The 17,064-nt window shown below is 39.3% G+C and overlaps 1 protein-coding gene across 1 annotated transcript in view; it reads left to right on the top strand.

Annotated features, from left to right (window-relative positions):
• Positions 1 to 17,064, top strand: part of ATP10A (ATPase phospholipid transporting 10A (putative)) — a gene marked incomplete at both ends in the record, with an annotated part of 108,200 nt that overhangs the window by 46,044 nt on the left and 45,092 nt on the right. Inside the window, one exon of the mRNA XM_079544341.1 lies at positions 16,299 to 16,384. Coding sequence (XP_079400467.1) covers positions 16,299 to 16,384 — 86 coding nt within the window. The remainder of the gene's footprint in view (positions 1 to 16,298; positions 16,385 to 17,064) is intronic.

Raw genomic sequence — 17,064 nt, 5'->3', positions numbered from 1 at the left:
GAATCATCTAACAGATTCCTTGCCGTCCTCATTAAAGCCATGGCTAAAACATGTCTGAGCACACTATTAATTCATGCAGAAGCATTACTTTCCTCTCCTCATACTAGTTTGGCTCTTACTGGTTCTTAAAGGTGTTGCTCTGCTGAGAGACACTCAGTAGGATGGAGTGAGGGAGCTGCTTGGGAGGTGTTCATTGAATACGAGTTAAACAACCATGTAGCATAGAATACCAAGGTCACATTTATATTTGTGAGTGAAATTCATTTTCTGTCTGGATTTATCCAAGTCACCACAACTGGAGGGGATTTATTGTTACATTTCATAAAATACTTTGGAAGGTCAACATTCAGATGCTGACCATCTTTTTTATCAAACCTCAGCAATGTTTGTTCACAAATCTTCTATAGAACCTGCATCCCAAGCTACTCATGTGTTGGACAAGAGTGTTTCTGTATTTTTATATTACCATTTTACTCAGTGGAGTAACTTTCAGCTATGTTCATAGCTGTTTGGTTCCATCTCATTCTACAGCCTTGTTGTTCAAGCAGGAAAACAAACAAATAAATTATGTAGTCCTGACCCTCTCTTTCCCACACTGTCCTCTTTACAGAGTGATTGTGACTGGTTATGTGGCTTATCATGAGACAAGAAGTAAAGATTTTCTGGAAGCTTCTTCTTAAAATACCAGCTGCCCATAGAAGTCTTTGAATAATGTCTCTGTAGCAGTGTCTCAAACATTTAAAATAAGTTGTGTTACAAAGCTTGGCACTTCTGTGTTTCCTATATGAATTATTTCTGAGAATACGACAGGGAAGTCAATCAAGGGTAGCTATTTCTATACCCACTGCCCTACTGGGCATGGGAAAGGAGCAGGGACAGAGGTGGAACAGTTGTTTTAAGCCACTTTAATGCTTTCCTACTTCTGTCCCTGCCCTGTGCCCACTTATGCAATTTACAATCAAGATCTTCACTATCAATTTGGAATTGCTAAGGGTGGCATGCTATGGGCACTGCTCCTGCAGCCACAGCATGCTCTCAAAAATCCTTTCGAGAGAACAGCAAGCCCAGAGCTGTTACGCTGGGCAGAACATGCTTCAAACAGTCACTATTCTGCCAGCTTGTTATGAAGTCTTGTTTTGTGTCTCATTTTAAGATTAACAGCATAGTTGCAGAGGATGTAACAGGTCTTGCAGTTTCCCTCTTTCAAACCTTTGTTTGGAAGAAAAGTACTGTTCTGATCTCTTTTTGGCCTGACACTAGAAGCGGCAATAAGCAGTTACAGAAGCATTTCTCATCTGTGTCTCCAGTATTTTGCAGACATTCTTATGCTCTAAACACATGCTCAGAAGATCCAAGATCAGCATTTGTGGGCTGGGATTGGACCTCTTCGCTTCTAAGTTCCAAGAAACTGTTCTCCTTTGCAGAGCAAATGACCAGAAATGTTGCTTATTTTGTGCTGCATTGATTCATCTGAATAATTTTTAGTACACCAAGAACCTAATGTTTGCTAGCTTTGAGTGTTTGTTAACAAATGGGATCTGTCTAACACAAGACTGCTTTCTGTACACAGTTCTACGTCCCACTGATAGGCAAGCTGTGAAAAGTCATCAATATGTTCCTCCTTGGTGGCTTGTATGCCTGACGATTCTAGTTAGAATGTGTACCTTGTTCTTGGACTCTCAAGACAGTCAGTCTTGCAAATAAGGAAACTGCACAGTAAGCAAGTTGAAAAAGAAAAAAAGAGATTTTTTTCAAAGGCCTTGACAGTTTCTTCTCCAAGATGGTGAACACTGTGATCATGCTATCCTGAAACTGCAGTGTCGGGGTGTGTTAGAAATGTCAGAAATGTATTTCTGCCTGTTTTCACCCTTGCAAATTGAAAGGATAGTGAACTGTCCACACTGAAACACAGATCAGAGCTGTGTGTGTGTGTACAGTGTGACACAGCTAGGAGGGAAGGTGCTTCACTAAATCCCCCTGTGGCTGATCTAATGGTGTTACCAGTAAGTATCTGTTGGGGGGAAAAAAAAAAGTGTTTCTTGGTATTACACAGTTTTCTTCTAGTTTCCATCCAGCTCTTGCTGCTGTCTAGTCACGGCAACAATTTCTGTTGTGCTGGATCTAATAGGAGACACATAATGAAAGAAGAATCAGTGTTTTCTGTATGACTCTCTGGGTTGCTTTGCCACCACACCCTGCCTAATTGTGCATGGAATGTTTTACATGCATGTGAAAAGTTTTGTCAGCCGCTCTTCACGGAGCGGATAAGCAGATACAGCTTTGACTGCAAAAGCTCAAAACTCCCTTTCAGGTCTCATAAACTTGATTTAGGATATTTTGATAGTATGAATCTAGACCCACGAAAAACATTTACATTTTCTTGCCGCCTTGCAGTACGAAACAAATAAAATACTCCACTGTTTTCACTCAGTATGCCTTTCAACAAAGTGTACAAAGACTCACTGTAGATCGTGGAGTTGCTTATGGTTTATTAACCACTGGCCATGTCCTTGATGTTACTGTGGAAAGCTTCAATTCAGGTGAAAACTAAGCTAAGTCTAACAGCTACCATTCCCTTTGAGAAAGTGCGTTTATCTCCCTGAGAGCTGGTGGGGGGAGATGATGGATTTATTTTCTCTCTTCTTCTCTTAAGACTAGACCTTTATTCAAAACAAACTTGTACCAGCATGATTTAACAGATTTAGATAAGCCTTGCAAATGATTTTGTGGCTGCTTATTTATTTTGTCTAAAAAGCATATTTGAATATGATCTGCCTGTTCGGAGGATTCATTTGCATGCAGACTAGCACCAAAATAACTCAGACTGATTTCCTTACAAGACAGTATGTGAACCCTTCTGGAATATGTATAAAATCAGAGCCTGTGCTTACTGCAAGCACATTTGCTCTTCCATCCCAGTCTGGAAGTTAGGCTGAATTGACAGCTCTAACTATCATCCAGCATGTTGTTGTGTAATGTTGGAAGCATCTTAGATACTGCTTAGAAAAGTAGTCCCATGTCTCCCTTTTCCAAGCTTTAGGACATTTATACATCTCTTTCTTTCCCCATGAGCCCTGAACAGAAACTAATTCAGAAGAAAAGGTAAGATTGCTTTTTAGAAGGGCTGCACTCTAAGCCTGGTTGTGTTGATAACTGTAGGTTGCGCTATTTGTGAGGTACTTTAAGAAAGGCAACTCATGTTTCTTGCATGAAAACAGCTCCCAGGGCAGCTCAGTGTCTCAGTGTGGACATTCTTTTAGCATTCAAGCTCTCTTTCTTTCAGCTTTTTTTCCATTAAAGAAAAGAAAAAGAAAAGAAAAAGTAAGAAAGCCATTTTCAAGTTCTAATTTAGCCTAAACAGAGCTAAGGTTTCTTGTATAGCCATCTGTATTGATTAAGCTAGCCCAAGAACAGCTAAAGTAAAATCAGCATAATTCCCAGGCGGACTAACATTGAACTTATTGATATGAGCTCATTATCTCAGAAAGTTTCCTTGTCACTGCTTGGCCACTAATAAGCTCATGCTGTAATCATGGAATCATAGGATGGTTTGGGTTAGAAGGGATCTTAAAGACCGTCCAGTTCCAACTCCCCTGCCATGAGCAGGGACACATTCCACTAGACCAGGTTGCGCAAAGTACTGTCCAACCTGGCCTTGAACACTTCCAGATGTGGAGCATCCACAGCTTCTCTGGGCAACCTTTTTCAGTGCCTCACCACTTGCAGTGAAGAATTTATTCTTAACATCTAATCTAAAATTGCCCTTTTTTAGTTTAAAACCGTAACGGCTTGTCCTATCACTATGCTCCCTGATTAAGAGTCCCTGCCATCTTTCTTGTAGGCTCCCTTTGATACTGACAGGCCACAATGAGGTCTCTCCAGAGCCTTCTCTTCTCCAGACTGAGCAGCTCCCACAGCTTCCATGGGAGAGGTGCTCCAACCCTCTGATCATCTTTGTGGCTTCCTCTGGACCCCCTCCAACAGCTCCCTGTCCTTCTTGTTCTGAGGGCCCCAGAGCTGTACATAGTATTGCAGGTGATGTCTCATGAGAATAGATTAGAGGGGTAGAATCCCCCTCAGCTGAGAACCTTCACTCAGCCTGCTTGTTTAACTCCTTTTGACACAGCCTGGGATAGAAATGGCTTTCTCAGTTGCAGGCACACATGTTGCGTGTTGAGAAGCTGAACTTATGTCAACCAACAGCCCAAGTCCTTCTACTCAGGACTGCCTGTATTTGTACTTGGGATCATCCTGACCCAGATGTGGGATCTTGCACTTGACCTTGTTGAACTTCATGAAGTTCACACATGCCCACCTCTTGAACCTGTCTAAGTTCTGCTGGATGACATCCCTTCCCTCCAACATGTTGACTGTACCACACCAGCTAGGTGTCATTTGTGTACTTGCTGAGGGTGCACTTAATTCCAATGCATGTCACTAACAAAGATATTAAATAGGTTCCCAGTACTGTATTGGGACCAATACAGACCCTTGAGGGACACTACATGTCACTAGCCTTCACCTGCACATGGAGACATCGACGACAACTTTTTGAATACAACCATCCAGCCAATTCCTTACTCACTGAGTGGTGCTATTTCAGTAAGTGGAAGTAGTACTCTGTTGTAATCAAACAGCTGACAACTAAACAGCATACTCAGTCTTATTTAGACTGTAAGTGCTTTTATAGGGTAAAATCAGGCTACAGGAACAGTGAATGTATTTCTAACATGTTCAGGGGATTATGCTGTGTGTGCCTTCTTTTTTTTTTTTGCATTATTTTGAAAAGGTTTTCAAGGTTAAGAAAAATGACTTGAAAATTCCTGATATGCACCAAATTAGTGCTCCATCCCACACACACTGACAAAATTAGATCTCCTTGAGGGAATAAGAGTTTTAAAAAAAATAACCAAACAAGCAAAAGAATATAACGTTTTTCCCTATGCACTGTATGTCAAATTAAGAGCTTTTTTTTTTTTTTTTGCAATTTAGCTGAAGATTTTAGTAAAATAAGTCTTCTGTGTAGTGCAAAACACTTGCATGTCAAAACCCTTGAAGATCCTTGTTAAAGGTTATACCCAGAATGTTCAGTAAATTACTTTGACAAAGGTTGAATTGCTATGAAAAGCTCTACATCTCTACTGTCGCATCTTTTTTTTTTTGTTGAGTAGTACTGTGTTCAGAGATCGCTTTTGTGGAAACAGAATATCTCTAGTTAAAGAGGAAGCAACTACCTTCTCTCTAAGAAAGAAAACACATGGAGAGCAGCTGCGTGCAGAATGTCATATTGCTGGGCAGGATCTGAGTCTGTGCTTTGACAAACATTTATGCTCAATCAGAATCCTAGGGGACTTAGGAGAACCATTCTTCACTTGGCTATTTGACCATGTCATGCAGTCTCACACTGAGGGGTGAGGGGAAAGGATGCAAATAAAAAGAAACTGAAGAATGATGGCTCACTTCCTGTTCAGCCAGTTTCGAGCAAGGTCACCATCTTTTTCTGGTTACCACTGTGCAGGTGTCTAGGCCACAGGTTTGACTGTTAATTAATTAAAGGGACAAAGAATTTGAATAAGACCAGATTTTTGATATCGTAATCTTATCAGTAGGGGCTGAGTTGGGTAAAGAGTTCTGAATGGTGCTGGGGACTTGACTTGACTTTCACCACTGATGTTGATTGATTATGTTTTTTTGTTGAAATATGAGTGAAAGGGGCTGAGGTATGAAACTAAGTTTGAAGGGATCTCCCATTCCTCGGGCAATCAATCCAGCACTGGTGGAACAGTGGTAAAACCATATAAGGAAACATACTGTGCCAGTGCTTGTGCTGCAACTGACCTCTAAAAGAGGTGGAAGATATGGCTCCATATGACTAGTCCATCATCTCTTCATTGTGCTGTTTCTGAGAAAAGTGTTAGAAAGCGGTAGAGAATTTCACGTATATAGAGAAAATGAAATGTGCTGTACTGTTTCCTACTAGAGAGAAGTAAACGTTTGCACTTAAAGCAATCTAAGAAGAGGTTTTCCCATTAAACTCGTCTTTATTTATATTGCTTTCTCATGACTTTCCCGATCCCCCAGCCTAATTCGGTTTTACTAAACAAGTTTATTTTTGGAACTGTTTATTCCTTTGCCATACATTGGCATCTCAGCTGAGCATGGGAAATATCTGGAATACCTGTTCTCAGAAATTAGATTTTGTAATGTAATGCTGAGAACTCTTGATTTTAGGGTCAGGAGCTTTGAGCTGGAAGCATATCTTACCACATTTGTCTCTGAAAGCACAATCCCAGTTGGCAGTATCAATGATTAGGAAAAGACAGAAAGGCCTTATTTTAAGAACAGGAGGGTTCACAGTATGGAGGTATGTGTAACTGCAGGAGCGATCGTATGGTCTCACTTTCCTTTGTTAGCACCAAAGTAAGGAAGGAGTCTCCTTTTCTACTAGAAAAGGCAGAGGAACATAGTGAGGAACTCTTGTATTTATCTCAACATCTAGGATGTGAACCTCAATTCCACTTCTCTTTTCTCCACCTGTTACCCCCCCAAGTCTTATACACGTTTTAGTACTGATAAGGCCACAGAAAGCTGTAGATATTTACATAAAATGTTATTTACACGGGAAGTTATTTTACATGGGAACTGTTATTTCAAGAAATCTGCAAACATTTCCATTCATTAGTTATACTCAGGTTCATACTTTCAAGCTCTATTACAACTCTGTACAACTCTGTTACAACACTTAGCATATGACTTTTTTGTAGGTACATGACTTGAGTTGATACTGTTCTCCATACAGAGTTATTGTGCTTGTACTTCTATTTGTTTTTGACTTAGAAGCATCAGTAGTGCATGTTGATTTACAGACAGCAGTGCTAAGCTGTTAATTCAGCTTTCTTAATGACATGGTAATGGAGTGTTCTATATAAGAGAACACTTATTCTTTTGCCTTCTAAAAGGAAGAGATTTTTATGTTTCACATACAGCATGGTTAAAAAGCCCAATGTAAGTTGTCATGAACATTTGCCAGCCCCCAGTTAACTTTTTCAAGCTTCTTTGCTTCTTATTTTTGGCCTGATTAGCAGATTCAAAACCATATCCCAGATGGCTAAGTATGCTTGTACACCTGTATAGCAACATGGCCTGTATGGCCACAGTCACAGAGATCCAACTTACAGGCTGTTGCAGTGTAACAGAAAGGGACAAAAATGACTTTGTCCTACTGTTAAAAACACAGAGGCGGATCATGTCAGCTCTTAAGCAACAGAAACCAAATGGCATTAAGCCCTGCTGCTCAACAAAAACCTGGTTCAGAAATTGTTGATTAAGATTTCAAAGGTGGTGTCTCATAATAGGACAAGTGGAAATGGTTTCAAATTAAAAGAGGGGAGATTTAGATTGGATATAAGAAAGAACTGTTTTACTATAAAGGTGGTGAGGCATTGACGCAGGTTGCCCAGAGAGGTGGTGGATGCCCTGTCCCTGGAGACTTTCTGTATCAGCCTGGATAAGGCTCTGAGCAACCTGACATAGTTGTAGGTGTCCCATCTCACTGCAGGGGGGTTGGACTAGATGACCTTTAAGGGTCCCTTCAAACTCAAACGATTCTATGACTCTATAGTATCATGGAAGAAGAAAGATACACAAAGAAACATATTTATTTATGTTCTATCTCCCTGTTGTCTTACTTCTGACATTTTTTCTCATTGGTTGCACTTCTACATCTTTATTGAATGTTTGTAATCATGAGTATTTCCATAAGGAACCAGAGAAGATAGCCAGTGTAAGATGATTATATGAGAGTGAGGGGCTCTTCTGTTCTGTTGTTCTCTTAGCCAGCAGCTGGCATTCATGTACACTTTAGGTCCATGCTTACTTAATGACACACACGGAGTCAGTGAAGAGAAGACCAAACAGGACCTTCCTAACCACTGTGTGTGCCGAAGCATGAGGCTGGCTGGAGCCCTGAATGGAGAACTGAACCTTAATCTCTACCCATGTGGTTCATGTTCATCCCCCTCAGACCATTTCCCAGCTCTGCTGTCCCATTTTGCAGGTTTCAAGGCCATCATGAATTTCTTTTCATAAAAACTGTACGACCAGTTGGCATCTAAATAAATCACCCATTGAATTCCTTGAGTTCATGAAGAGGTGCACTTGTGTGTTTCCCTTTGGTTCTGCAGTCTTGAACGTGTTGATCAAAAAGGAGTTTGATCAGTAGAATGGATAATAGACGAGCACAGAGCAGAAAGCAAAGCTCTTGCCTGAAGTGCTGTGTAGTTCTCCCAGCTTCCGTCATGCATATACATGTCAGCCACAGCCTTGCTGCTCCTGGAGCAGCTGTTAATCTTCCCATTCTGACACCCAGCCCCTCAGCAGGGCCATGGGGAATGTAGTGAAACAGCCAGGGTGAAGTGGAGAAGGTGCATTCTCAGTGCTGTTTGCATATGGAGAGAAGATGAAGGTGAGAGATGAAAGACGTTCCTACAAGACAAAATTCGAAGTGCAGACAGCATGCCAGCAACCAGCCTGATATGTTTCTCGGGTATATAACTGCTTGCTGAAGACACACGTGGAAAGGCTGACGAAACTGTAACAGTGCCAACATGGATGCTGCCCTGTAATATTCAAAATGAAAGGTCTGTGTTCATTAGGACTGCTTTTTCCCTGGCTTTGAATGCCTCCAGGGATGGGTCATCTGTAGCTTCTCTGGGTAACCTGTTACAGTGCCTCACCACCCTTTGAGTAAACAATTTCTTCCTAACATCTAATCTAAATCTCCTGTATTTAAATTTAAATCCATTTCCCTTGTCCTGTCACTGTCTAATGTAAAAAGCTGATTTTCCTCCTCCTTACAAGCTCCCTTTGAGTATTGGAAGGCCATAATGAGGTCTCCCCATAGACTTATTTTCACCAGGCTGAATGTCTAACTCCCTCAGTCTGCCTCCATATGAGAGGTGCTCCAAGCCTTTGATCATCTTCATAGTCCTTGAAGCCCATCCAGCAGTTCCACATCCTTGTTATCGGGGCCCCAGAACTGAATGCAGTACTCAAGAGGGGGCCTCGCAAGAGCAAAGTAAAGGGAGACAATTACCTCCCTCTCCCTGCTGGTCACCCCTCTTTTGATGCAGCCCAGGATACAGTTGGCCTTCTGGGCTGCATGTACATACAAGGTCTTCCTAATACCTTATTAGCAACGCATTTCTTTCACTGCAGACTGACTATTGTGCTGTTCCCTCATGCTATTTTCTGCAAAGGGGAAAACTTAATTAAGTCAGCAAGAGGAAGATCAACCCCCTAGCATATGTTTGCCTTGCTCTGCTGTTTCAGTGTTCCTAAATACTGAACATCTCTGTTCCATTTAAACAAATACTACTGAAAAAAAACAGTTATAGAAGTTGTCAGTGTGGAAAACTAAACTATTAAATTCTGATGTACAGCTGGATCTGTTTAGTTCCTAAATAGCATAGATCAAACTGCTTCTTCCTTTTCTTGTGAATTAGTGGCACAGATAAACTCTGCCAATGACTAATGCAGTTTTGACGTTAAAACATTTCAGTGTTCTAGTATATAAACAGTCTGCATGGTTTGGATATGTAAAATCAATATGTAATTCCAAATGCATGTTAATAAAAGGTCAGATTAGTTTTATAGCGTAAATGCAGGATACTACTAAATAAAACAGTACTGGGATGAACTGATGCATTGAGGAGATGCATTCTCATTGCACTTACAAGCTTTTAAACGGGAAACCTATTTTCTTCTGCCTGTGGCAGATCACTGTATGTTAAATATTTCCTCTGAGTTGTCCCCATCACTCCATTTCTCCCTTCTTGTTTCCTCCAGACGTATACCCCAGAGCCCTTATCCAGCAACTGTACTGTGGGGGAAAGTCTGGATAAGTTCCATACCCTAGCAAATAAATAGAATATGATAATAAAAAAAAGTAGTTGACACTGTCATCCAAGGGCATCCTGATGTTCACGTGCTGTCCTACTGGAAGGAAGGACCGAACATCAAACTCTGGTTTCTGCAGCAGTAAAGTAGGGCAGATTAATAAAGGAAAATCTTTTAATAACTGTGCATTATTACTATTACTAACAGGCCATTAAATCTCCTGTGCAGCACACATTTAACGAAGGGGAATGTGTTGTTTCAACACCATAATTGTCGAACTAACTCATTTGGCAGAGCAGCATGTTTTGCTTCTTGAGCTCTGACAGTTTTGCGAGGTTGCCAGCAGTGCTGGAAGGGCTGACATTTCAATGTGGAGATTCAGAATGATCTCACAGCTCCAAAGTCATGATGGAGAGAGCTAAATTCCATTGCCTTTTTCTGAGACAGAAGCCTGTAATTACTGGATCTGTCTACCTATTCGTTTCTCACTCTGTAAAATAGGCATTGTAACATTTTCTTGCCCTCAACACTTTGCCTTGTTAGGATATAAGCTTTTCACAGAATGGTATATCAACAGTCACCAGAGAGATAAGGGACAGTGGCTTGTTTTAAGAAAATTTTTTAAAAAAAACACCTTTCCTTTAGCTTTCCCATATGTTTTCCTCTCCTTTGTGCATTTGTGCTTCCCCCAGAGACACATCCCAATTATTGTAGACCTACCTTATTGTTTTAAATGGAACTCCTTATCAGGCTTAATAGGTTTCAGTAGAACATTGTTAAAGCCTAGTCACAAAACCCCTTACATCTGCTGTTTAAATGAACTTTAATTCGAAATTCAGCTTTGAAGGAATCAGTATTTAACAGATTTTTGCAATCTGACTAAGTCTACTTACATAAGGAAAACAAGCTTTTCCATTACCGAATTCAGAGTAGAAATGAATTCTTTTAAGTGTTAAGAAATTTCAAGGAGTGAGATTTATGGGCAGGGCACTAGGTGTCTACCTAGCAAGAAGATTCCTGAAGAAATTAAATACATTATGTGGAATCCCCAACTACATAAATATATCCCTGAGTAACTAATATAAATACCATTTTGTGTCCTTTTGACAAGTTTCAACCTTTCAGAAATGCTTACAAGTTACTAAAATGTCAGCACTTTTTGAAGGAAAGGTGATGAACTGAGGCTACTTTGGCAAAGTCAAAATGTGAAGTCAAGCATTGGATGAAAATCAGTTTCTTAACTATGTTAAATCTATTCTTTTTTTTTCTTTTTCTTTTTTTTTTTTCTTTTTCTTTTTTTTTTTTCTTTTTCTTTTTGGTATGCCGTGATATGGCAGAAGAATTAAGAAAGGTGGTCTTCATTCTTCTGAAATACCTTCTCCATCACTTTGTTCTCCCGTTTTCAAAACGAAAGAATTCTTGTTGGTTGGGTGAAGTGGATAATCTGTAGTCACTGAAAGCTTTGTAGTACAGGATATAAACAGCCATGATGTGGGGATATGTGTGAACGTGCATTTGTAAGTGACAAAATAATGTACTTATTAATTTCTATATTTCTGGAACTCTCAAGCCATATGGAAAGAAATGATTGAAACCTGTTTCACATATTTCAAAACCTAATCACGATTTACCTGTGCAAGCAGAATTGCATTGTACTGTGATAGTCACAGTAACAGTTTCCTGGGTTCCACACATTATTGTATGAGGCCTGACACCAATTTCATCTCATAATCCCCCATGAACAGGCCTGTGATCATCCAGTTTTTAAGATATTTTTTACCAGCCATCCAGCTATTCCTTGCATTCACCAGAGCAAAGGCAAGCAGACACATTTCTTGTGTTCAGTGTTTCAAAAAACTTTGCATACTCTTGTCAGCGTGCAGCTGGTACATCTTGGAGCCCTGTTGCAGGGTGATATTGCTGTCACACCGTGATGGTGATGTGAAATTAGAACCCAACGTAAGGAACAGCGTCAGCCTGGAAGACAACAGAGAACAAAATTGGAGCCCAGATGAATGATACTTGGAACTGTGTGTGTGTTGTGTCAAAAAAAGCAGGAGCAATACCTAACATTTGGAAAAGAGTGAAATTAATGTGTTTTTTTTTTCATGAATCTGCAAGTGCTAAGATAGCATGAACAGCGTGGGCAGAGAAGTTTACATTGGTCCTATTTCCTCAAATGAAAAGAAAACAAGGATTCCCTTTTTGGCTTCATGCAAGACAAAACTGCATTTCTTGGCTCCTAAATGTCATCTGTCTCTCATACTGAAGATCTTCCACAGTTTCAAGAGTATTTGATTGGACTGGAGGGAATATGATTGCATGCAACCTTTGAGCATTAACACAGGTTTAAAAACTTTTTTGAGTACTGGTTGCTGTTTCTTTTTTCCTTTAGAGTAATTTAATGTATTTGGCTTTACTTAGACTTTGGAATGTGTGGTGCTCATGTTGTCTTCTTTTCTCTGAGTTGACACTCACATAAATTAGTATAAACATTTCTAGTCCTTTCAGGCTTTGTTTTTCTAATGATCTTCATGTATTCTTTCAAACATACTTTTCTGTAATGTCCTAATGACCATCAGTTTGTGCCCTGAATTAAGCCCTACCTATAGCAGGAACTCTGCTTAAAGGATAAGCAAGATGTTTTGCCTTACTTGTGGTTTATGGGGCTTACCCATAGAAATAATGGTATTAATGTAGATTGATATTCTAGCAGAATACGAGAATATAAAGAAGTACAAATTGTTCAAGAGAAAAATTTTACTGACATGAACATAATGGCCTTAAGTTTTGCTAGGGAAGGTTCTGGAACAGTTTCTTCTCAGAAGGAGTGGTGATGCAGTGGCACAGGCTGCCCAGGGAGGTGGTGCAATCACCATCCCTGAAGATGTTCAAGAACCGTGTGGATGTGGCACTGAGGGACATGGGCAGTGGGCATGGTGGGGGTGGGCTGATGGTTGGACTGGGTGCTCCTAGTGATTTTTTCCAACCTTAATCATTCTGTGATAATTTAGGCCTAGCCCTTGCTATCCAAAAATTTTGTGTGAAACTCTGGGACAAAGTTATGTGCAGTCAGCAAATCTCTCAGATTTATTTCAACCAGAAAGTCAGTTGTTCAAATCAAAAGCCCACAAGGCACAAGCCTGGCAGACATGCAAAGGTACATAGGTGTACACACTGTATAACGTGTATGCTAAAAAAGAAAAAAATCACCTCCGGCTGCTTTTTGTGAGTGGCCTGATGTTATATGTCTACTTGGAGACAAATAAGTCAAATTTTTACGGAAACTAGGTGCTGGAAAGCCTGAGTTCAGATACCAATCTGGCTAATCTTGGAACTCTGCATTCTCTTCACGATGTGGCAGGTTTAATACCAACCAGTTCTGTATGTGGGAAGTAAAACACTTGAAAATCTAGCACAGGAGATAACCACTGCACAAAGATTTCGGGAAGTGCTGTTTTAGACCATGTTTTGATCATGTAGTCTGTGTCTTAACAGAGAAAAATTAAAGGTACTAGTGGAGAGTTTCTTTTTTTTGCATGTACTTTTACCTAGAAAACAACAGAAATCATGTTTCATGCACTAGAAAAACAGCGTTTTTGTTTTAACTTCCTTCTAGCTGCAGCTTCCCACAGCTTTTGAGTATTATTAGAATATTATCACAGTTTATGTTTTGTTTGTTACTGAAGTGTGGATATCAATATAAAGAAGAACAGAACTTTGATCACTGTGAAATCTTATGTTAGCTTTGTGCTTCTTCATAACCACTAAAAGCGATCACACACAGGCAGTGTAACGTATTTGTTCTTTCATTTTCCAAAAGCATTTTCACATCAAAACACTGCTGTTGCTAGAATATACAGTGTAAATCTACACTTTCATTTCACATGGAAGAATTGCAGCTATTTGATTTATTAATAAGCTAAGGAGCCTTTGCAACAAATAGAATTTAGCAGCTTTGTTCCCTTACGTAAACTACTATTCTAATTGGATTTTTTCCCCTCCCGGATATTATCTGATTAAAGATCATAATCACGTATTTCAAGTTAATTGTAACAGAACACAAATACACAGTTAGATTTAACGATTTGGGAACTTTTTGTTCCAAAACTGAGTCATAAACACAAAGAACCTAACAAACAGGAGAAAGAGCATGTTGCATCGTAGTGGTATAGGGGTCAGGTAGGTTTAGTCCTCTATAATCTTGGGAGAGATCTTCAAGATCCTTCCTTCTTTTTTTTTTTTTAGTTTGTGAAGACCTTATCTCTAGTTTCTAAGCAGATTTTTTTCTTATTTGTAAAGTTGTTGGCTTTGCTGACATGAATTCATAGCAAAACGGAAGTTCAGCTGTAAAAGTGAATGTTAATACATCTGTATGGCATAGAAAGGCATGCAATGTCTGTGATGAGTTTAGCAGCCAGAGAAAGGTTGCATTTGATTACACTGTTTTTTTGTTATAAAGTGTCTCCAGGATTCTCTCAGAGACATCCAGCAAAGGTGTTAAGATTTCTTTCTTTTCTTGTTTTAGGACTGCTGAATGAAAATTTGTGCTAAAGGAACAAACACTTCTATCAGTGTGTGTATTTTAACAAAAAGACAGTCATGCTTCCCTTTCCAGTCTATTCTTCCCCTCCAATTTGCAAATGCTATTTAATCTATCGTGTTGGTTCTTCTTTACCACAGTACTTAAAGAAAGAGAGAGTTCATTACTGAAGGACTTTTAGCAGTAATTGTAGATTATTTTTCCCATACTTTGGTGATGGTGCATCATCTATAGATGTGCACCTTACAGAGCAGAAGGCAAAGACACAAGTAGTGCACGGGTTAAGAGATGTGGTAACAGATGCTGAGACCTGGAAGCTTCACATTATGTGTTCCAAACAGTTCTTTCCTTGGGACTACTAATAGCTTTAGTAGCTGAGGAATAAGGCTCAAAGGAGGTGAACATGCAGCTTTATGGGTTCTGCTCTATTCTAAAGTCTAATAGAAGTTCAGGTGCCTCCATAGGAGTAGATACTACTGAACGTTTCCAGAATAAAGTTCAGTCACCTAGAGAAGTTTAAGGCTGACCAAGAGAAATATCCAATGAACTTAAATACCAACAGTTGGTGTGGAGATCATCTAGATTTCTTGCTAAGTCTCAGGTACCTGACTGCCAACTTCGATATAATTTAGGAAGTCTGATTCTCAGCATGGCAATTTTATTCTTTGCTCAAAGCTGCCCTCTGTTTTTATTGCTTTTTTCCCCTTGTTTACAAGTTCAATTTTGCAAATAAAAGAGATTCTTCACTCTTGTGTGCTGTAGCTATCTCAAAATGACAGCCCAGCTTCCCAGTTCACTTAACATCTCTTGTTTCTCAAAATTACAGTAAAGGTTTCCAACAGTGTCAGATTTGGGTAGTCTGAATTGTCTCCTATGTACTGTAAGTTGGTCTTTCTTCCAAAGGTATTTGGTGAAATTCTTCACCTCCTTTTAAAGAGCACCACTGAGTGTGATCCTAGCATATCCTCTGGTCCCTTATTTATTACTTACAAATAGCTTCTTTTACTTCTTCTAAATAAAACCAATATTAAAAATGTATACATATTTCAGAAACCTGTGCATTTTAGAGAAGCTGAAAAGAGAGCTGAAACTTTTGTCTTTTGATTACTATTTCTCAGGAAGCCCTTCCTATAAAGTAATCTAAAAGGTAGTAGTTGGAGTCTACCGCTGCTCAGCGAAACCATTATAAAACATAATATTTGCAGTGTTATCAACTGAAAGTTGAATAAAATGATGATTCATAATTGATTCTTTCATTCAGAGGGTGGGCAAAGCAGTTTCCTAATGGCAGTCTGCATTTCTGGAGACAAACAGATGTCCCAGCAGCTGAACCAGGCATCTCTCATTTAACTGTGTGGTCTATTTAATCTGTCAAAGAATTTTGATTTTTATTTAATAAAATCAAATCATTATGCTGTGATAGGATGTTTTAACTCCAATACAACAAGGTGTTGCCTACAGGAAAATAAATCTACAGTCAGCAAAAATACCAGCTTCAGACTAATGAGCTAGAGAGCCAAGGTTTTAAGTGTTAATTAGTAAATAGTTATTTTGTTATATGTGTCTAATTTACTGTAGTAGATTAATTTATTTATTATTGCTGTAAAGCAATAATAACAGTACCCTTAGAAGCCCATACTCTTTCATAAAAAAGTAAGAGAGACTTTGCAAAGTGCCTGCGGAAGTTTGGTGTTCCTCATATCCCTTTGATTTTCAGTGCCTGTGATCACTGTCATTAATCTGACTGCCTTTGGAAAAAAACTGGACTTAAAGATATTGAGAAAGCTATTTAAGAAAGTGATTCTGGATATAATTTACAAGTCTTTGCAATAAGTAATTAATACTTCTTTTATTTCAGGACTCAGAATTTGACCCCTTGAAGTTCACCAGTGTCATTGAATGTGAGAATCCTAACAACGACTTAAGTAGGTTTCGAGGTTCCATGTGAGTATTTCATGTAATATCCTTTGGTATACACTCCCTTCCTCTAATACAGAACAAAATACATGCTGTTTTGGTTTGGTCTGTGTTATATAAGCTGTGTCATTGTCACTACTGAATGACCTCTCCTCTGAGGGAGGTGGTGTAGTTATTAGCTTTGATTGGGTTATACTCTAGAATCAGTTTACACTCCAGAATGAGTGTATGAAGCAGTGTAGTTGCAGCCACTCTTCTCCCTTTCCCTCTCCCCATAGATAAAAATAAGTCAATTTGGAAGTTGTAGGAAATAGAAAAGCACTCCAAGAGTCCAAGAGAGCCTATAAACAAGCACAATGTTTTACTCTCTTTTTATGAAGATTTGTCTGTTTGATGTTTCTTTTAATATGAGCGTCATTGAGGAAAATTGAGTGAAACTGATATTTGTCCAGCTATGGCAATATTCCTTTCCTCATTCAGACCAAATAAAACAATTGGCTCATACTATGAGCATACTTGTGCATTACCATGCAGAGTCACGTACAACCACTTAACAATTCTAAACAAACAGAGCTGCATTAACTGGGTGCTCATCCCTGGCCAATTTGTTCTGCTCAGAAACAAGTGAGAAATGTTTTAGTATGTACACAGTGCTTTCCTTCTAATGTAGCCTGGACTGTAGTGTGTGGACACACCAGCACTAGCGG

This window comes from Tetrao urogallus, assembly GCF_951394365.1.
Source record: "Tetrao urogallus genome assembly, chromosome: 1".
NCBI lineage: Eukaryota > Metazoa > Chordata > Aves > Galliformes > Phasianidae > Tetrao > Tetrao urogallus.
This window is presented reverse-complemented; position numbering and strand designations above follow the sequence as displayed.